Raw genomic sequence first — 22,443 nt, forward strand, 5'->3', positions numbered from 1 at the left:
TTGGGGTTAGTCTCTCTCTCTAAAATCCCCCTCGTCAGGCCGAGGATGAGGTGGTCCTCGGTGTGGAGTGGGAAAAGAGGCTTCCCCCAAGTTAGCCTAGCAACACCAACAAAAAATGGCATATGCTCCTCGGCCTGGGCCTTGGGCCTGTTTCGTGATGGGCCGAGGCTGTGAGGCTCACAGGCCCCACATCAAGAATGCCTTATAAAAATAATTTATCTTAACATTATTTTCCTCATCTGTCGTGTGATTTAAAATAGCTTATTTGCTTAGTTTTTTTTATTTTAACAATAAATTTTTTTGTGAGATTTAAAAAATAAGCTAAGTAAAAGTAGAAATGAAGCTTTAGAAAAAAAAAAAAAAATTATACCTTAGCTGCGAGCACCCCAAGCCCATTCAAATAAGACGAACCGCATCTGACTCATCCCAATGCCCTTATTGGGCCTTATATATGTATATATTCTTTCAATCTCTATTGGGCTAAGAAGATGGGCCTGATTTTACAATTACATCCAAACGGGTTAACCCGTTCTCGGACCCTAAACACACAAAATTCAAATCGGTTACCAATTTTGGTTTTTTTTTTTCCCATATTCCATTTCGCCACAACTCACTCTTAACCTCGGCCTCGGCCCTCTCTCTCTCTCTCTCTCTCTCTCTCTCTATAAGTTATTTACTCCATTCCTCACTTTTCCGGCGACTCTCTCCGACGAAATCTCGCACAAGGTAAACCCTAACTTCGTCTTCTTCACGTGTACTTTATGCGTATTCTCACTCTGTAGGAGCGAGATCTCGGTAGCAAATTCCATAACCTCACATAGGTTTCTTTCTTCTATGCGAAATTGATATCATATAACCTAATTCATACTCTTTTTTTTCCTGGTTTGGAAGTTTGTAACCGTATAAAGCAAATTGCTAAGCGCTGTATATTTAGGCAATTTGGTCCTATTTTGACTATGCATTATGCGATTTATCAAAAAAAAAAAATTGAATGATTAAGCTCAAGTATGTGGATGTTAAAACTGATTTTGGTTATATCTGAAGTCATAGGATTTGTTTAAAGCGGAAATTTTGATATGATGAGAGTGGAGTGGAATTCCTTGCACAATTTTTAGCTTAATTTCGAGTGATATGTTAGGTGGTTTTGCGTCGGTGGATGTTGTTTTAGTTTGTAGATTGAACGAGTTGGATTCAATTGTATGCTTTGCCTTCGTGTTAATTCTGGAAGATTTGCTGATTAATTCTTTCGATGACCTCTTATGTAGGTATATATAAATTATTAATATATACAAATAGGAAAATGGATCACCATGAGGATGAATGCCGTGTTGGAGCTGAAAATCATGGCAAGCAAGATGAGGAGGTGAGATTGGTGTATCTGGTTCTGGAAATTGATTCATGATGACTCGCTCTTTCAGTTGTTTGGTTTGCACTTTGGTTTAATTATGCAGATTATTAATATTTTTTGTCTATTAGTGTTGTTACAATTCACAAAAACTGGTGCACGTGATGATATTGATTTTATTTGCTCCAAGTTGGGTTATGATGGAAAATATTTGAAAACGGCATTTGATAATGTGCTGAGGACTTACTGTTTTCTTCATTGTGCTTATTTTGGACAGGTATTTCTTTATAGAAATGACTTTTTAAGGCTGTTATTTTCTTTTTGCAGGAAGCTGCTGCTCGTCTTGAGGAAATGAAGAAATCAGTTGAGTCAAAAATGGCTCTTCGTCAAAGCAATATGAATCCTGAAAGGCCTGGTTAGTGAATATTGCAAGAATTTCAGGGTTTACTATGTATATCAATGTTTGAATGGTCATCTAAAAGGATGCAAATCTCTATACAGAAGCTAAAAATTTGATACGAACTTCATAATTTATGCTTAATTAGACAGCATATAATAAAATGAACAAGGCTAATAAATTATTTTGATAAAGCAATGCTGATAAGAGTTATTTTCAGAACAGTCAATCTTAGGTGTTTGTGTTTAATGGAGTGATTTTAGGATTTTAGAAAGAGGAGGTTGGAACTTCTTGAAGAATCTATAGTGTTCTTCTGGACGTATGTGCAAAGATAACATGTCTTTTCGCCAATGTCCTTTAGGTTAAATGGTATTTCCCGGTGTTTCCAACGGAGTCATCCAAGGTTCAAATCCTCCCTCCCCAACTTACAATGTATCAGAAGATATACCATGTCTTTTCAGTTCAGATCATCTCTCATGCATTTGACCTGTAGCTTTAATTTATTATAATTACTTTCAATTTCCCTATGTGATTTTTAGTTTTTTCAGGTGAAAATCCTGTTTTCCTGTCTTTACCTCCCACAATTACCTTGTTAATTAAGACCTATCAAAAAAAATTCCTTGTTATAAGAGCTAACCACATCTTTCGTAATAGTATGCTCCTCGTAATTTTACTGGGTCTCACTTTAAAAAAAAAGGTTTATACTAGGTCACTAGCTCAAGTTTTGTGCAACTATGCTCAATTAGCAAGCCCAGATTTGGTGCATCAAATCTGTGTTGTTGGGAAGGAGCTTGAATCAGTGTTGGGACTAGAGAGAGAAAAGAGGATTTGCTTTAAAAGGTTCTGCTAGGATTGAGAATGCAAATATTAAGGTTTTAATAGAATGGGACATGTGGCATCGTTTTCAATTCCAAGATTAGAAATGTGCATATAACTTTAGTCTCATGGGAGTTGAGTATTAAGGAGTAGACTGGCTGGTGGGGATCAATTGGTTCAAGAGTATACCTCAGAGTGTGAGTTTTTACTTTTAAGTTACCATGTTGAAGGTAAATTTCATTTAGAGGGTTGGAATATGGTGTGCTCTCCTATTGTGAATTGGAGAATCACCACTTTCAATGAAGCTTTGTTGGGTAAATGTTTATGGAGATATGGGTTGAACAAGGGCAGCCTTGGTGTGGTATCATTAAGGCTAAATATAGAGAGCAATTGGTTGATTGGTATACGGTGATTGTGACCTCATGGTTGTAGTCTGTGGAGAGGAATTTGAGCTAATTGGGATAGATTCTCTGATTTTGTATCCATTAGGGTGGGGAATGGCAAGATAATTAGATTTTGGCATGATGTATGGTGTGGAGATCAGTCTTTGTAGACCTTGTTTCCAGACTTATACTCCATTGCAGTGGACACAGATGCTTCAGTACATTCTTTGATTACGTTTGGTGAGAATGGTAGAAGTGGGTGTTGGAATCTTCAATTCATTAGGGATTTCCATGACTGGGAGCTAGAAGGAGTGAATGACTTGATGGGAGTACTTTACTCTAGACAGATTGTTGAAAGGAATAAGGACTGTTTGTTTTGGAAATTGGAATCCAAATGGGAAAGGCCAATTCAATGCTTGGTCCTATTATGCATATGTTTGCGACGAGCCCCTCAATCTGGGTTCATCTAGAAAGACATATTGGGTAGTAAGGTACCCCTTAGGTAGCTTTGAATTCCTTATTAGACCATAAATAACCTTGCAAAGTGGAAGCTAGTGGTGGTTGACAAATGTATAACATGCAAGGGCAGTATTGAAATTGTTGACCGCTTGTTGGCTGTTGCTGCACTGCCCTATTGTTAGGGAGTTGTGGTCTTTTGCATTTATGGCTTTTGGGGTTCTTTGCATTATGTTAGGCCAGGTAATCAATTTGTTGACTATTTGGAGAGGGGTGTTTTGGTATCAACATAATAGCATTGTGGCAAGCTACACAGCATTGTATTCTGTGGATTGTGGACTATTTGGAGAGAGAGGAATCAAGAGACTTTTTACAATGAACACCGTTCTAGCAAAGGATTAAGAATAGTTTTTTGAGATCTCTTTTTGAATATTGTTAGGAGTGTGCATGAGTCGGGTTGGGTCGGGTTGAATGGATTTTTTGACCCAACCCATCATGTTGGGTAAAAAAAAATTCAACCTAACCCAACCCAACACATAAGTTCAACCCAACCCACATGGGTCGGGTTGGGTCAGGTTGAACCCATGGGTTTGACAAATTTTTATTATTATTATTAAATATATTATTATTAGTATATATTATATATATATATATTATATATAATATAATATATTATGATTACTATATATTAAATTTACAGCTGATTTAAAAAAAAAATTATTAAATATATAATATATTTTAAATATATATTAAATATGGGTGGGTCGGGTCGGGTTTGGCGGGTTCGTAATTTTATGACCCACACCCAACCCGACCCGCTATAAAAAAATTTTTTTGTGACCCAACTCAACCCGTTGGGTTGGGTCGGGTCGGGTCGGGTTTGGCAGGTCGGTGGGTTTTCTGCACGCCCCTAAATATTGTACTTTGATTTTTTTTTTTTTTTTTTGGGGTGGGGGGGAAGGGGGGGTGTCTTGTGGTACTATTGTTGATTTTTGGACCTCATGAGGGTCTGCTTGTAATTCTTTAAGGGCACTTGCTTTTGAGCTCTCCTTCATGTTCTTTTCTTCAAGAACTTGCTTTAGTGTTTTTGAGTGAACCAACTTGTTTAGTGCCCCATTTGAATCAATTTGTGTTTCTTGTAAACATTTCTTGCTATCACAATCTCTGCATATCATGGGTCACACTTACATTGCTTTGAATTTTCTTCTAATTGGGTTTTCGAGAATATCTTAGTGAGGGTTTTAGGGTCTTTATACTTCCCCAGGCTTAGTTGGCAGAATCTCTTTTGCTTTTGAAATTGACTACTGCATTTTATTTTGTTTGACAATATTATGTGTTTTTAAAATATTTACACTGTCAACATAACCAGATTCAGGATTTCTTAGGACATTGGACTCCAGCATTAAACGCAATACAGCAGTTATAAAAAAACTAAAGCAGATAAATGAAGAGCAGCGCGAAGGCCTGATGGAAGATTTGCGAGGTGTCAACCTAAGCAAATTTGTTAGTGAAGCCGTCACAGCTATTTGTGATGCCAAGCTTAGAAGTTCAGATATACAAGCAGCAGTTCAGGTACTCTTCTGCACTAAATATCTTGAGACTTTAGTTTTTCATGCAATTTTTTTACTTCTTCATATTAGAGTGGGTTTGTTTCATGCATTCCTATGAGTGAAAGCTTTGTTTTCATTTTTTTTTAGTGCATATATGAACTCATTTAATTGATGCTTAGTGACAAACATATGGATACCGTTTATGTGTTTTAACTGTTCTCCTGCACAGTGTCTGACACTTGTCTATTTTTTCAAAGATCTGCTCTTTGCTTCATCAAAGGTATAAAGATTTCTCACCAAGCCTGACTCAAGGGCTCTTGAAGGTCTTTTTTCCTGGAAAGTCTGGGGATGACTTGGATGCAGATAAGAACTTGAAGGCCATGAAAAAACGCAGCACTCTGAAACTCCTTTTGGAACTTTACTTTGTTGGAGTTATAGAAGACAGTGGCATTTTCATGAATATCATTAAGGATCTGACAAACTTAGAACATTTAAAGGACAGAGATACTACTCAGACAAATATGACCCTTCTTGCTAGTTTTGCTCGACAAGGAAGAATTTTCCTAGGACTTTCTTTCTCTGGACAAGAAATTTATGAAGAGGTACAATTTCTCTTTGGTCTTTTACATGACCTAGTGCATCTCATGAGCCTTGCTATCCCTGTTCTGTTTATGGCTTATCATCATTTAAATCAGAAGTGGAGCTGTTTGTGATTTCCATTTAAATTTATTCTTGTTTTAAAGGGTTTTATTTTCAATGAAATCTTTAACACGCTTATCTTTTTCTTTTTCTTTTTCATTCTTTTGGCCTTTTTGGTATTAAGGATTACTTTTCCAGTGTTATTTTATTCTAGTTACTCTACTGACATTGTGCTACAGTTTTTTAAGGGCCTTAATATCACAACAGATCAAAAGAAGTTTTTCAGGAAGGCATTCCATACATACTATGATGCTGCAGCTGAGCTACTTCAGTCTGAGCATGCTGTAAGACTCTTTAAGTTACTACTATTTAAAAAAAAAATTAGGTGCTGTTTTTTAACTTTTCCTACTTCCATTTTTTTAGATCCTGGTGTTCTATATTTATTTGAATAAAGAATTATTTTTATATTATTTTATATTATTCACTCTTTATATTTTTTTCATAATGGTTGTAGTTGATGGACTTTTATGTTTGTATTTCTGTATAGTCACTTCGTCAAATGGAGCATGAAAATGCTAAGATTCTAAATGCTAGAGGAGAGCTCAGTGATGAAAATGTCTCTTCATATGAAAAGCTGCGGAAATCTTATGACCATTTGTACCGCAATATCTCTTCGTAAGTTATTTATGATTTTATACTCTTCGTTGCATCTGTTTCGCTAGTGACTCAAACAATGGGGTTGGTAATTATTCCTCAATGGGATTTTATTTATGTTGTAAGATTTACAACCTACAATATTTCATTGCTTTGACATTTTGCATGCTTTTATCATGTGATGTCTCACTAGATAATTTCTTATTCTTTATGCTCTATACTAATGTTTGCTTATATCATAGCTGATCTCAGGTTTATATGAAGGACTTTAAATTCAGTTAATTTACTTCTGTGACTTTGCTTTGATACCATCAATATTTCTAAAAGGCAGTTTAGGATACTAGTCACATAATCCAGACGTGCTGATTTATGTGGTTTCTACTAATTGGTGAATTAATGGCTTATGTCATGAAATTAGTATGATCTGAAGATCTATATCACATAGATGCTAATGCAATAAAGGTGGCATAACTCTGGAAATTTTTGTTGAAATTTGAAAGATACAAACTCCCTTGTGGAAATTATTTCAATCTTTGACATTTTTGGCTTCAACAATACTTTGACTGGAAGTTTTGGAATCCCTGAGCTGCAGACACTCAATCAAGGAGCTCTGGTCATAAAATATTTGAATTCTTCAGGTATATTTCAAGATGAGAATTGCTGTTGGGGAGGTGTAAAGCTGAACTGACGAAGCCGTCCTGTAGAATAGGATAATTAGCTTTCTGTAGATCTTAATGATTTTTGGTTTATCATGGGGAAAGATGCAGCAATTAAAGTATATGTCAAGTCTCTTGCTAATTTTCTTGATCTGTAATGCTTCTTGAAGGTTCTGGCTTGCATGATTGCTTAAGTTTTTTCACCCCCCCACCCCCCCCCCCCTAGTCTTCACTTCAATCACAATTCATCAAGACTCCTGAGCTGTAGGGTGGTCAGCCTAGAAAGTTCCATCAGTTCTTAAGATAAGAATTCTTGTTTCTGGGACTGTAATATTCTTTTACTGTTGCTGAGGATGATGGCATAATAGCTGTTTGCTGTAGCTGGTGCATATAAATAAATAAAAGAAACTCAATGGGGGGAATAAAAATCTAAGAAGCATGGACATGGACAGGACATGGACATGGAGATTTGGCAATTCTTGTAAAATTAGGACACGACATGTTGGGGATACTACTATTAATTAATTAATATGTATCTTTTAGGAATATTTATGTATTTATAAGCATATTTTATGTTTATTCTAAATTTTCAAAATAAATAATAACTTTCAAACCTTTTAAAATATATTTTATATCAGAGGAATTTTCTCCAAACGCAATGAGGATGGAGTGTTTGTGTAGAACACAGACACACCGGGGGGTTTTGAAGTGTCCGTGCTCCTTAAATAGAAACTAGATCTCCCTTCAGCTTCCACTCAACTGACATGTGTTCTTCATAAAAATTCCAGTTTAATAACTTAATTTCTTTTTTATCTGATTGTATGAATTCCTCTTTTTGCAGTTTAGCAGAAGCATTTGATATGCAGCCCCCAGTGATGCCAGAGGATGGTCACACGACTAGGGTTACTACTGGGGAGGATGCTTCAGCTCCTGCTTCTGGGAAAGATTCTGTTCTAGAAGCTTTGTGGGATGATGAAGATACCAGGGCTTTCTATGAAGGCTTACCTGATCTCAGGTTTGTCTTGGTCAGATTATTATGCCAATTGAAAGTCTCCTTTAAATAAATTTGCCACTTTTGTAGTTTTGTTTGTTGACATTATGAATGCTTTTCTTGTTGCTTGTTCCTTAGATGGTGGTTCCCTTAAAAGTAAATTTGCTTGCTTGACATGTTATCAAGATTTGATGAATCTATTTTTTCTCAGAGCATTTGTACCAGCAGTATTATTGGGAGAAGCAGAACCCAAAGTGAATGAACAATCTGCAAAGATGCAAGAACAACAGACTGTAAGAAGCTTAAATTCTGAATTATTATCTAATGCTCTTGTTATTTTTTGAGCTAGCCAAAACATTGTGGTGAAAATTGATCTTTTCTTATATCCAATCATTGGAAAATGTTTGGGAAATTTTCAATTATTTGTGTTATGATTTTGTAAAAGGCGCTGTTTTAATTAATATTTTTTTAATCATCAATTTTTAGAATTTAGTTATTGAAATTCATGTTCATAGGGTATGGTATCTACCTTTTGAAGATGCTATAAAATTGAAATTTTGGTCTGTTTGTAAGGAACTGGCACCTGAATCAGACCAACGTCAGCAGGCTACCCAAGATACAACAGAGGTTTCTGCAGACTCTGGCACTTTGCAGGAGGGGAAAAACTTAGATAGAGGGAAAGATAAGGAAGAAAAAGATAAAGAAAAGACTAAAGATATGGACAAAGAGAAAGGGAAAGATAAAGATGCAGATAAAAAGGGGGAAAATGAAAAGGAGAAGCTAAAAGGTCTTGAAAAGACTAAAGATATGGACAAAGAGAAAGGGAAAGAGAAAGATTCAGATAAAAAGGGGAAAATGAAAAGGAGAAATTAAAAGGTCTTGAAGGCACAAATTTGGATGCTTTATTACAGAGGCTTCCGGGTTGTGTGAGCCGTGATCTTATTGATCAACTGACTGTAATCATCTCTGTATCTTTAAGCTTTATTGTCTACTACCAATTTTCATATTTTGGTATCAAAACCCTCACAATGAAGGGCTTATCGTTGTATTTTTTCACTTCCAGGTAGAATTCTGTTATTTAAATTCAAAGTCCAATCGGAAAAAGCTTGTAAGGGCACTGTTTAATGTCCCCAGGACATCTCTAGAACTACTACCATACTACTCACGCATGGTTGCCACACTTTCAACTTGTATGAAGGATGTCTCTTCCATGCTGTTGCAGATGTTGGAGGAAGAGTTTAACTTCTTAATTAATAAAAAGGTAAAGTTTCACATATCAAATAGGTGTTCTATTATAAATAGGAGTTGATGGTTATTTCTTGTGTCCTGCTGCCTTTTCATTTCATTAATTATTCATGATTTTCCTTTTGAACTGTAATTTGCTGCAGGATCAAATGAACATTGAAACAAAGATAAGGAATATTAGGTTTATTGGAGAACTCTGCAAGTTTAAAATTGCAACATCTGGCCTTGTTTTTAGTTGTTTGAAGGTAATTATGTGTGTGTGTGTGTTATTGACAATTACTTTGTGTTATTGACAATATGGGTCCTTAAGCCTCGCACCATGCCTCGTGAAGTGGAGGTTACTAGTTCGAATTTCCTGTCCTGTCCCCCCTCTCCTTGGGGCCAAAACTTACTCATTTAAAAAAAAAAAAAATGCTTAGCATGGGTAGGATGTTATCCTCTTCAATTTCTTTTTCTAAAATGTTTGATGTTCTCTGTGGTTCTTGTATACCTTTTGGTTGCAAAAGAGTAACAAGCATCGAGATAGCTTGCCATGAAATCAGCTTTATTGTTATTATTTCCATTACTTGCATTTTCTTATTTAACTTACATCTCTTGGTCTATTGAATTTTAGTTGAAAGATGAATTAAGAAACTGTGTATGCTATTTGTTGAGATTTGAGATAAATATTTTTCATTAAGGTTGATACTTTAGTTCATTTTGGATACATATATATTGATGCTTTCTCTTCTTACGAGGCTCATTAATAAGATTTCTCATCATAAACTGATCTTTCTTGTATTGTTGCTTTATATTCTCACCAGGCTTGTTTAGATGATTTCACTCATCACAACATTGATGTTGCTTGCAATCTTCTCGAGACATGTGGTCGTTTTCTGTATCGATCTCCTGAAACTACCATTCGGATGGCTAACATGTTGGAAATTTTGATGCGCTTGAAAAATGTCAAAAATCTGGATCCTCGCCACAGCACCCTTGTAGAAAATGCTTACTACCTGTGCAAACCACCTGAAAGATCTGCACGAGTCTCTAAAGTCCGTCCTCCATTGCATCAGGTGTGACAAATTTCTCAGGTTCATTAGTTCCCCTCCCCCCCCCCCCCCCCCCCAAGCCCCCATCTGACTCTAACTTTTTGTTTGATTATCTTTTGGCAGTATATTAGGAAATTGCTATTTTCAGATCTTGATAAGAACACCATTGAGCATGTCCTGAGGCAACTTCGCAAATTGCCATGGAGTGAATGTGAGCCATATCTTTTAAAATGCTTTATGAAGGTTCACAAAGGGAAGTATGGTCAGATTCACTTAATTGCTTCTCTCACTGCTGGTTTGAGTCGCTATCATGATGAGTTTGCCATTGCTGTTGTTGATGAGGTTTGTTAACTTTCAATTCAGATAACCCTTTCTTCAGTTGATTGAAGTTTTCCATAAGAAACATGATCTTGATTTTGAGAGAGAATCTAGATTATCCACTTCTTCTTCTTTTTTTCTTGATATACGTTTCCTCCATTTTATATTTCTTTTGTTGGAGCAAGCTTCTGAATTTTGGATTTTTCAATTTACATCACGTGGAATGCTTAATGTTAGAAAATGCGTCTAGGGAAGTTATGTTCTATTGGAATAAGCTGAGTGTTATAAAAAGAAAATTTTATTTAAAAAAAAAATCCCAATTGATGTTTACAACTATTTGAAGTCAAAGGCCAAAATCTTAAAAATAGATAGAACCTTTTGACGTAAGTGGATCTTTGGATATAATCACTGAAATGATACAAAATGATCTCGTAGTAACAATTATTTGTTGCTCATCATAAAAGCTCGTCTCTTTTCCTTGCTATATTGAGATGTAAGAGCAAAATCTGTAGTGTTGTTGGTTCCAGTGGGCAACTCGGGCTGACAGTTTCAGAGAAGCATTTTTTATTCATGTTCAAGAGCTTCTATTCTTTGTCCTTGGGATAGTGATATAAAATGAAAGTGGCTGTGTCTATAAGGCTGTTTGGTTGGGTGCATTTTGGGGAAAATCGAAGAGGGGGAGCAATATCCAGTGGTTAGATTTTTACCATATCTACCGTTGAAGTTGATGTTTGATCAGTAGGAGCAAGATCATTGACTTTTTAATTCTTGATTAAGTGGTTAGCATCTTTAACACTATTAATTCATCCATCATTGAGTAACATGTTGTAACTTTTAACTTCCCTCACCCCATTTTAAACATCTCACTTGTTGATGATGTAGGACAAATTAGGGATTTGTCTACTTTAATTGTGGTGGGTTTAGGGTTAGGAAAAAAGAAGGATTAGATAGATTTTAGGGCTGTTTAGGGGCTTTGCGAATAGTACCCGTGACCCATAACTTTAGAAAGAAAGAAGAGAAAATAAAGAGAAGAGAGAAGGAGAAAGAAACAACAAAGGCCAACATGCCTATTGCTCAAAACACTCAATTTTATTAATCAACTCATTCTCTTTTTTCTTTTTTTCTTTTTTAATACATTGAGTACAATATATATAAAGACTCTTACTTGTACTAGTAGTAATAGGAATGCTACTAGTATTAGGACTACTAATAAAACCTAATAAATACTAACTTGGATCCAAATTAAATAAATCTAAGATACTTAGAATACCTTAGAAGATTCTAGACTCAACTAAATTACCAAAATACCCTTAATTCGCAGGAATTGCAGAAATTATAGATTTTCCCCCAATATAACTAGTAAAAAAAAAACCCAAATTAAAAACTGTTTTAACCCTAAAAGACTCATACTTAGACCATTAAATGGGCATGACTTTCACTTCAATTGGACTTCACACGTGGACCCAATAAAATAATTCTTGAATAGGTGAATTTGCAAAGCAATAGCATATTAATCTTCCATAACTCCATCACTTTTCTTTTTGGGATGTCCCAAAACATGTCCACTTTCTAAAAGTGGAATTTCTTATTCTAATGGAAGAAAAAACCCATGAACAAGGTAATGTTGTCACCCAATGGATCTTCTGATAGGTGCTCAACAATTTTTCATTGCTCTTGAGCTTAATGCACTGGCTTAAAGCCACTCTAAACTCTCCACTGTTAGAATATCATGGAAGGCTGCTGTCTAAAGGAAAAAAGATACTCTAATTAGAATCACAACTTGCCAAATGCTCTTTTGGGGGAAAGAATGCCTTCTAATAGGATCAACCCTCAAAATTTTCATTCCTGTTTTTGCCCGACACTTTTGATTCTGATACTGTCAACTCAAAGTAGCCTCCCTTCATCAGTGCTGTGACTGGCTCTGAAGAAAATACCCTAGAAGGAAGGGGAAAATATTGGAAATATTGTAAAATTCTACATACATATGAAGTGTATATTATTATAGGCATTCCTGTGTTTTTTTTTTTTTTTTGGGTTTTTGTTGACAGTTCATTGATGATGACTTTACATTCAGGTTTTGGAGGAGATTAGGCTTGGGCTAGAATTAAATGATTATGGGATGCAACAAAGACGCATTGCCCATATGCGGTTCTTAGGGGAGCTGTATAATTATGAGCATGTAGACTCATCTGTTATTTTTGAGACACTTTATTTGATTCTTGTCTTTGGCCATGGCACTCCAGAGGTATGGAATTGTATCTTTTTTTATTTTTTTAAACGTCTATCAAAAGAATTCTTTTATTTTTATTTTTAATTTCTTTTTTGTTTGACGTGCTAGTTGACAAACATTTTCATTAAGAGCTTTAGTGTTAACGCGTTTAGTGAGTGAAGGGGAAGTACTCTATTACCTACTTACAAGAATAAGGGAAATATTCAAAACTGTACAAATTATCGTGGAATAAAGCTTGAGTCACACTATGAAACTTTCACACTATGAAATTTTGGGAGGGAGTGATTGAATATAGGTTAAAACATGAAACCAGAATATTGAAAAATCAATTTGGTTTTATGCCAGAAGCTATTTTCTTATATGTTTAATGGAAAAATATAGAGAAGTCAGTAAACATCTTTTTTTTTTTTTTTTTTTTTGCTAACGAGGGTTTCTAAAGCTTTTGAGAGCGTGACTGTTCCCCTAGGTATGTTTAGTCCTCTTGTCCCACACACACCGGGTCAATAAAGGGGCGAATCCCTTGGGGTAGCTCCAAGATGCTAGCTAGAGGTCTCCATATGGTTTTTATGTAGGGGCGAATCCCTAGAGAAAACATATCATAGGATACATAGATAGGTTATGTAGTGGCTTTAGAAAAGAAAGGAGTTCTCATAAAGTATATTAAGTTGATCAAGTATATAAATGACAAAGTTGGAATTAGTGTGACAACAAGTGGAGGCATCATAAGTGAATTTCCTATTATTACAGGTTTGCATCAGCGTTAAGTCCATCTCTTCTTATACTATTGATGGATGAGCTTGCTAGATCGATTCAAGATGAAGTCTTTTGTGTATACTTTTTATAGATGATATAGTTTTAGTGAATGAAACTAGACGTGAAATTAATTTCAATTAGTAATTTGGAGAGTTGCTTTAGAGTCTTAAGGCTTTTGGCTAAGTAGGACTAAAACAGAGTACATGGAATGTAAATTGTAAGTTTAGTAAAAGTGGAAACAGAGATGAAGAGGCTGTAAGTCTGGATGGTCAGGAGATACCAAAGAGTGGGTTTTCGATATCTTGGATCAACTATTCATGAGAATAGATTGAAGAGGATGTGAATCATAGGGTAAGATCATAGCGGATGTAGTGGAGAAGCATATCAGGTGAATTGTGTATTGTGTGTTTGTAGAATATGTATTACATTAAATGCAAATTTTATAAGACTACCATAAGACCAACTGTGCTTTATAGTATTAAATGTTGGGCTATTAAGAAGTTTATAAAATGGGTGTAGTTGAAATGAGAATGTTAAAATGGATAAGTGGAAATACAAGGAAAGACATTCAAAATGAAGAAATTTGCTTAAAGATTGTGGTGGAGCCTTTGAGCTCTAGCTCAATTGGCATCTCATCCCCTTATAAGTTCTAGGGGAAGGGTGAGGTTGTGGATTCAAATCCCATTGGGTATGTGTGTAACTTACCAATAAAAAAAAAATGGAGTGGCCTTTCTTGATGAAAAGGTTTGGGAGAGTTGCATGGTTTTCATAGGAAAGTAATTTATGCACCAATGAGGAATAGTGAGTTGATTCAAGTGTAGGGAACAAAAAAATGATAGAGGAAGGCCTGGAATAACATTAGTAGAAATAGCAAAAAAGTACATTTCAATTAAGGAGGTAAGACAATATGATTTTGGATAGAATAGAATGGTGGATACATGACAACTAAGGATCCATAGTTGACCCAAAAATTTTGGGACAAAGGCTTGGTTGTGATGGTTCTATTTGTATAATGTGTGAGTTTGTTCATGACAGCAGAATTAATGATTCCGAAAATAGGTGTTGCTTTACATTGCTTTCATTATTATTAATTTGGATTTTCTACGCTTGTAGAAGACTGAAGGTCAAAATATGCATTCACAAGAATTCTGGTGTGTAGAATTTTTTTTTTTTTTTTTTTTCAACTTCTACGTGGCGAGGGAAGTGGAAGATGAATTATGTGAATGCACAAGTTTTCTTAAATGGGTATTTTTCTTTGTATAGATGTGGGAAGTCTGTATCGACTGACATGCTTTAAGAATGAATAATTGTCTATAATGTCATGATTAGCAGATATGGAAATGAGTCTTGGACTAAGCAACTCCTGATCATCTAGATATGAGAACATGGCTTTGTATGATATATATTACTAGAAATATTTTGTTTGCATACATGAAATTTCTGGGTAGTAAATTAAGTTAAATTCTTTAATGTTTCTCAAAATGAGTGTTGGATTAGGATAGAGATGTCCTGTCCTATGTGTCTGACTTGCCTTCCCAGTAGGCAAGTGTCTTACTAATAATAATTATATTGATTTCTATGCATTCACAGGCCCCACATGTGTGTATAACACTTGGATAAGAAGCCACTCTGATCTACAAAGCATAAGAATGTTTCTGATTATATGTATAACGCATGGATAACGCATCTTCCTTTTTTTTCCTTTTCTTTTTAATGCTATTAGCAAGATGCACTAGACCCACCAGAAGATAGTTTCCGCATCAGGATGGTTTGTACTCTTCTTGTCACCTGTGGGCACTACTTTGATCGAGGCTCTTCCAAGAGGAAGCTTGATAGATTCTTAGTACATTTTCAGAGGTATATTCTCAGCAAAGGTGCACTACCTCTAGATATTGAATTTGACTTACAGGTCAGTCATACATCTCTTTCTTTATTCCCTTCCTTTTTTTATTCTTGATATTATAGGAAACTACGCAATCACAATTTGATATGAATTGTTAATTTATTAAGCTTGCTAAGCAGTAAATTTAAAATATTATGCAATAAGGCTGTGGGGGGAGAGTTATTAATGAATGGTGTAGATTATATACAAATATGATGAACCAATATTAGCACAGAACCGGAATGGAAAGGCTGTAAGAGTTTGACAATTTTATATGTAGAAATGACAGCTGAACTCTAGGCATTTGCTGTCAAGTTAGCTTTTTAGCTGGGAGAAAGGGGTGTTCTGCTAGGATCTGGTTCTCAAGGCACATTCAATAAGGTAGGACCAAGCCCTGCCTTATTTGAGGGCTAGGAATCATTGAAACCTACAATGCAGCAAGATAATTTTTCTTTCTTTTGACTCATTAAAGAACTGCTGCACCAAAATTGGATCTGCAACTTTGTCATGTCTGTAGGGAAGTAAATCCTCATGCTGATTGGCTGGAAACTTGCTTCCAAAAACTTCACCTTGGCTTAATCAGATTTTGCTCTTTCTTGCAAGGGAAGAGGAAGTTTATGCCCAATTTTTGAGTAGGAACTGCCTCACCCCAGTCTTGTCAATCTCAGGTCCTAGATTTTTTGAGCTTGACAAACAGCTATCAAATTTAAGACTGATTTCTGTTTATTTAGTTATTTTTTAATGAAATAAAACACAAACCATTTATTTATTTCTGACTATTCTGTGAAGAGTTAGGAAGAAACAATTTTTGGATTACTAAATTTAGTGTTTTGAACAAGTTTATATTATTTGGGTTCTAACGTCTTATACACTAAATCATTAGCACAATAGCATTCTCCCATATTTGCTGCAAATTTAATCACTAACATATTAGCGATCAATTGTGGTAAGAATATCCAGTAATTTTAGAACCTGGTTAGCACTACTCTGAATCAGAGGTGTTGTGCAGATAGCACCCCAGGACTCCAATCAATAACAGTAAATAAGCGGAAATTAAATAACAAGCACACACAAAAACACAAGAATTTACGTGGTTCGGCAAACTGCCTACCTCCATGGAGACGACGGAGAAATTTCACTATAAAAAATAGGAAGATACAATAGTGCGCAATAACACTCTCAAGAAACCCAAATCCCAATTACACCCTAGCACTCTCTCTCACCCACAAGACAAGAAAACACTATTCTTCTTCTTATGCGGCTGCTGCTAGGTTTTAGGAATTCTCTAATTCCACAGCTGCTTCTTCCATCTCAAACCTAATATATATATATATATATATATATATATCAAAGTCGGCAACACTAGGACTCCTAATATAACAAGTATTAGGTATTGTGTTGACATGGGCTTGGCAATTCAAGCCACACGTTGGGCCCAACGTCAACAAATCTCCACCTTGACTTGAATTGATCAAGCTACACGAGCAAACTCCTCCATCGCCTTCACCTTAGCCCTTAAGGGCTTACAAGCTGCAAACATCAACCAAGTCCAAGTAGCTCTTGAACTTGTCTGTTGGAATTGGCTTTATCAACATACTAGATGATTCCCAAATCTTATTCTTCTGTAGTGACCCCATCTCTTCTACATCCTTGTAAGACAATGGATCTCCACTGCTAGTTATGAGAGCAAAGCTAACCATATCTTCAAAGCCATATCTCTGTGGTGCTTTGTGAACCCGCTTCTCTCTACCTTTAGCAATTGAATAAGACTCTTCTTGTTGCTGCTGTGGATCAATCTCAGCATCACCCTTATCACTGGATGAACTATTCTCGTCAAACTCCACCTCAATAGTTAATTTCTCCTGTGGATATCATCACATGTCTATGCTTCATTCTGTTTCAACATAAAGGCTTCATCAAATGTGACATCTCTGCTGGTCACCGTTTTCTTTGAGATTGGATCCCAAAGCCTGTAACCTTTAACACCTTTTTCAAAACCAAGAAATACGCATTTTCTTGACTTCGAATCCAATTTAGAACGCTCTCCACTCTGCACATGCACATAAGCTGGACAACCAAAGATTTTTAGACTCGAATAATCAACTGGTCTACCTGACCAAACCTCTTCTGGAATCTTGAAATCTATGGCTGATGATGGAGATCTATTAATAATGAAGCTTGCTGTGTTAACTGTCTCTGCCCAGAACACCTTAGGCAACCCTGCATTTAATCTCATGCATCTGGCTCTTTCTGCTAAGGTTCTGTTCATTCTCTCTGCAACCCCATTCTGCTGTGGAGTTCCTTTAACTGTGAAGTGACAAGTAATGCCTTCTAATTCACAAAATTTTATGAATTCTTTATCTCTATACTCTAGTCCATTATCTGTTCTAAGGTATTTTATTTTCCTGCCAGTCTGATTCTCAACCTGTGCTTTCCACTTTTTAAATATGCCAAACACATCAGACTTATGCTTCATAAAATAAATCCATACCTTTCTAGAGTAGTCATCAATGAAACTGACAAAATACTGAGCACCGCTATGAGAAGAAACTGATACTGGACCCCAAACATCTGAATGAATGTAGTCAAGAACACCCTTACTTGTATGAGAGCCTGTCTTGAAACTGACTCTATGCTGCTTCCCATACACACAATACTTGCAGAAGTCTAGCTTGCATGTCTTCACCCCTTTCAATAAATTTCTCTTGTGCAGCTCTAACATACCACGTTCACCAATATAGCCAAGTCGCATATGCCATAATTTTGTGTCGTCAGTGCTGGACTCTATCGGAGTGGTGACTGCAACTCTTCCTACAACTGTGTTCCCAATCAATCTGTAAAGCGTGCTTACTTTCTGTCCTTTCATCACCATCAAAGCACCTTTGGTAATCTTCATGATTCCACCCTTTGATGAGTATGAATAGCCCAAATCATCCAATACTCCTAAAGAAATCAAATTCTTTCTGAGATCTGGAACATGTCTGACATTACTAAGAACTCTCACAACTCCATCAAACATCTTGATCTTCACGGTACCAATCCCAATAACCGGGCATGTAGCATCATTACCCATTTGGACCATACCACCGTTGTAAGGCTTATACGTGTCAAACCAATCTTTCTTTGGAGTCATATGATAAGAGCATGCTGGATCTAAAACCCAAGATTCCAATAGAACGTTGTTACTTGATGAAACTGAAAGTAAATCTGCACCAGCTTCACTGTCATCTGATGTTTCTTCAGCAACACTAGCTGATTCTAGGGGCTTCTTTCCATTCTTCTTCTCCTCTAAATGCTCTTTCAACTCTTTACATTGATTCTTGTAGTGTCCTTTCTTGTGACAATAAAAGCACTCTACATCTTTCTTTGCACGTGATTTAGACTGTGATCTGTTCCTGTTGGAGTTCCGTCCTCACGTTGGGCCCAACGTCAACAAGAGGAGTAACTCATCATGCAACAAGTAGCATACTTGGAGTTCCTCTCTGCCCTCTGTCGTTAATCTTTTAAGAATCTTTGTTGGGTTTTGAGGAATTTTAAACTTGGATTTTGGAAAGTTAATTTCCTTCTGTACTGAATTTATTAGATAATACCAACTACATTTCTATTATGGTAAGGTCCTAAAAATTGAAGCATTTTCAGGACTTATTTGCTGAATTACGGCCCAATATGACTCGATACTCTACCATTGAAGAGGTGAATGCAGCTATAATTGAACTTGAGGATCATGAACATACTGTTTCAACTGACAAGGTTGGTAATGAGAAGCACTCTGACACAGAAAAGCGTTCAAGGAGGAGTACTTCTGATGCCACCTCAGCAAATGGACAGAGCATTAATGGCACTGACGAAAACGGGGTGCATGAAGGCATTGGGGACACTGATAGTGAGTCGGGGAGTGGCAGCGAGCCAGAGGGACATGATGATGAAGAGTTGGATGAAGAGAATCATGATGATGGATGTGATAGTGAGGATGAGGATGATGATGATGGGGGTGGACCTGCTTCTGATGATGACGATGAAGTCCGTGTCAGGCAGAAGGCCCCTGAGGTGGACCCTCTGGAAGAAGCTAATTTTGAACAGGAGCTTAAGGCCGTAATGCAGGTATGATTGAGATTGTTATTTACTCAATATTTTTGTTTTACTTTAGGTTGAATTAGGTCATCTTTACAATTTCTTGGAATATATTGTACGGGACTTAATTAGTATGCTCTATGGTTTTTTGGTTTCTATTCCAAATTTCTTTATCCATGGGGACCTAAATTTTCGGAATAGTTTGAATTGATTTTGAAACATAGTTAGGAGGGTGAGGTTGTGGGTTCAAGATCCATGAGGTGTGTGTGACCAATGATGCTGTCCGTGCTATTGTTTGACACCAATATTTGGTTTACCTGGAATGGAATTGTTGCCTCGACAATTGCATTCTTCTGGCTCTGCTGATGTTTGCATTTTATGTTTTCTAAATTAATAGTGTCTTTATATTTCTCTAGAATGATATACTGAAGGGATACATTTGGTAACTTTTATGCCCTGACTGCAGGAGAGCATGGAACAGCGCCGTCTAGAGCTGCGGGGTCGACCTACATTAAATATGATGATACCAATGAATGTGTTTGAGGGGCCCACAAAGGATCATCATGGAAGGGGAGGGGAGAGTGGAGACGAGACATTAGATGAGGAAGCTGGAGGAAGCAAGGAGGTTCCGGTAAAAGTTCTTGTGAAGCGTGGGAACAAGCAACAAACAAAGCAGATGTTGATCCCTCGGGATTGCTCACTTGTGCAGAGCACAAAACAGAAAGAAGCAGCTGAGCTTGAAGAGAAACAAGACATTAAGAGGTTGGTATTGGAGTATAATGATCGAGAAGAGGAGGAGCTTAATGGATTGGGTACCCAAACAATTAACTGGTCACAAGGTGGGGGCAGCAGAGTTGCCAGTCGTGGCAACACTTGGGAAGGAACTGGTAGTAGGGCTAGTGGATCACGTCATCGGCATCATAATTACTCAGGTGGTGGAGTCTATTACAGCAGAAAAAGGTGAAAAGTAATTGTCTTGCAATGCTAAATTGTTGACAATATTTACCTTGATCCTCTGGAATTCTCCAACTGGTACATCAACCATAAATCCAATTAGATGTTCCTATGCAATGGTGAAGAACCCCAAGCATTTTGGCACTACCCTCTGCAATTTTTCTCGAAATGTGGTGAGGTTAAATTTGGACCATATCAGAAGGTAGTGGCATATGGACTATGGAGTGAAGATAAACAAAAGGATCCCTGACCAAAAAAAAAAACACTGGATATATGAAGGTTATTAGGTACGATTACATCCGATATGATTACATCCGATGGCAACCGGAAAATTCCTTTGGAGTACGCTGTAATTATATCCAATTCATCATGACAGAAAAATCGATGCATGTCTCTATGATTGTATATTTGTCGATATGGGAAAAAAAGGACTCTGATTAATATTCTGTGCTTTTTTTCCTTGGAAATTAATGTATGTGTGGTTTTTATGTGCTGCACTACTTTTGTCCTCATTTCTTTGTTATTTTGGAGTCCTCAATGGTGTTCCATAGAAAGTATCAAAAAACGATCAAATCAGCGTGAGAACCTAAAGAATGAAATTATAGTGTAACCATTTTCATCTGTTTGTGACTTTGTGTTACTAATATTTTCACAATGTTTTTTCATATTGGCTTTGGTTTGAATCTAAGCACAATTGTCGTGGTAGGTAAAGAATGCACTGTGTGAAGTGTGCACTTTGTTTTTTCATATAGTCCCACGTTTTCCATTTTTTGGTTTCAGTAAGAACAAGCATCAGAACTCAAAGGACGCTGACTGGTTAATACATCTGCAAATAATTTGGTTTGGTTTGGATATTTAATAAATTATTTCCTTGTGGTCGGTGGTCACGATATTACCTCCGAGTCACCGACCAAGACACCGCTGCTAAAATAAGAAGCGGTCCATCTTGCAATTCAGAATTTTTCTTATACTGTCTAGCATTTCAAAATAAATATAAGGAAACCATATATATCGCTTTTCTCTTAGCGAATATCACGTAGAAAAAAAAAAGACAAAATAAAGAAAGAGCAAGAAATAATTAAAAGACCCCACTATTATTATTCCTTTCTTCTATTCTTGCTGGATTAACTTATTGATCACCGATACCACTCTCTAATTTTTCTACTTTGTAACAAAACCTCGATAGCTTCTTATTTTTTTTGAGTCTGAGTGAGATAAAGATGAAGATAAACCCAACAGTCCCAATGAATGTTAGTTGGTTTTCTAGAGTAACAAATAATTTCTCCTCAAACGAGTCCTAACAAAAATGAAGCATTAATTTTGGCATACATATTGCCACTTTCAACCTTAAAGAGTTCATGCTTGAGGGTCCAAACCAAGCAGTGGTTGCTTTTCCTTGGTTTTTCCTTAACTTGGAAAGGCTTTATCTAGTATAGCCTTTTTCACTAGCGTTATTAAATCATTGCTGATGATAGCTTCTAAAGACAAAAGTTTTTAATAATAATATAATAAAATCCAAAGCATCCACCTTAGAATGGCTTTAATCTTTGGTTATTGATGATGAGGACATGTAAACTTGGAGGTGTTACTGAGGCAAAGCTTTTCTTTAAAAAAGGTAAGGCAAGAAACATAACTTATTGCAAGGAATTTGGTTCTCCCAAGTCTTGTCTTGTGGCCATAAAACATATACTTAAGTGCCATTGGAGCATTGTTCTAGTTTTACAGCTCAGAATTGTGTGCCATAGATGTAACATGTGGGACCTGCATTTCCATTTATGTTAGAAATTTGTGATACCTTAAACTAGGGTAAACTTCTTAAAATGACCATTGTCATGTGATGTGATCCATGGTGAGTGAACTCAGTGAAGTGTTATTGTGTCACATATTCTTTTCTAGACAGAGACACAAGGTTTACCAACATAAGTCATCATAATAAACTAAAAAAAAAAAAATATACGAATCATGTCTTATGTTGTTGTCATTTATTTTCAGCCAAAATTTATATGATAGCCAAAACAGGCAAGTGTACTTCATGGCTAGTTCTACAATCTTCTACTAAAGTTTTAATTGAT

At 36.2% G+C, this 22,443-nt stretch overlaps 1 protein-coding gene across 1 annotated transcript; it reads left to right on the forward strand.

Annotated features, from left to right (window-relative positions):
* Nucleotides 1-1,265: 1,265 nt before the first annotated feature.
* LOC112017549 (regulator of nonsense transcripts UPF2) lies at nucleotides 1,266-20,992 on the forward strand. The gene is made up of 18 exons (XM_065768149.1): nucleotides 1,266-1,363; nucleotides 1,673-1,760; nucleotides 4,767-4,969; nucleotides 5,205-5,549; nucleotides 5,826-5,930; nucleotides 6,134-6,261; nucleotides 7,738-7,911; nucleotides 8,099-8,180; nucleotides 8,461-8,674; nucleotides 8,764-8,843; nucleotides 8,951-9,148; nucleotides 9,276-9,377; nucleotides 9,936-10,187; nucleotides 10,287-10,505; nucleotides 12,556-12,726; nucleotides 15,188-15,373; nucleotides 18,986-19,447; nucleotides 19,884-20,992. Exons 1-18 carry the CDS (start codon nucleotides 1,301-1,303, stop codon nucleotides 20,379-20,381), a joined length of 3,570 nt encoding a protein of 1,189 aa, XP_065624221.1. The 5' UTR covers nucleotides 1,266-1,300; the 3' UTR covers nucleotides 20,382-20,992.
* The last annotated feature ends 1,451 nt before the right edge of the window (nucleotides 20,993-22,443 follow it).

The sequence above is a fragment of the Quercus suber genome, unplaced genomic scaffold (assembly GCF_002906115.3).
Source record: "Quercus suber isolate HL8 unplaced genomic scaffold, Cork oak 2.0 scaffold_894, whole genome shotgun sequence".
Taxonomy (NCBI): domain Eukaryota; kingdom Viridiplantae; phylum Streptophyta; class Magnoliopsida; order Fagales; family Fagaceae; genus Quercus; species Quercus suber.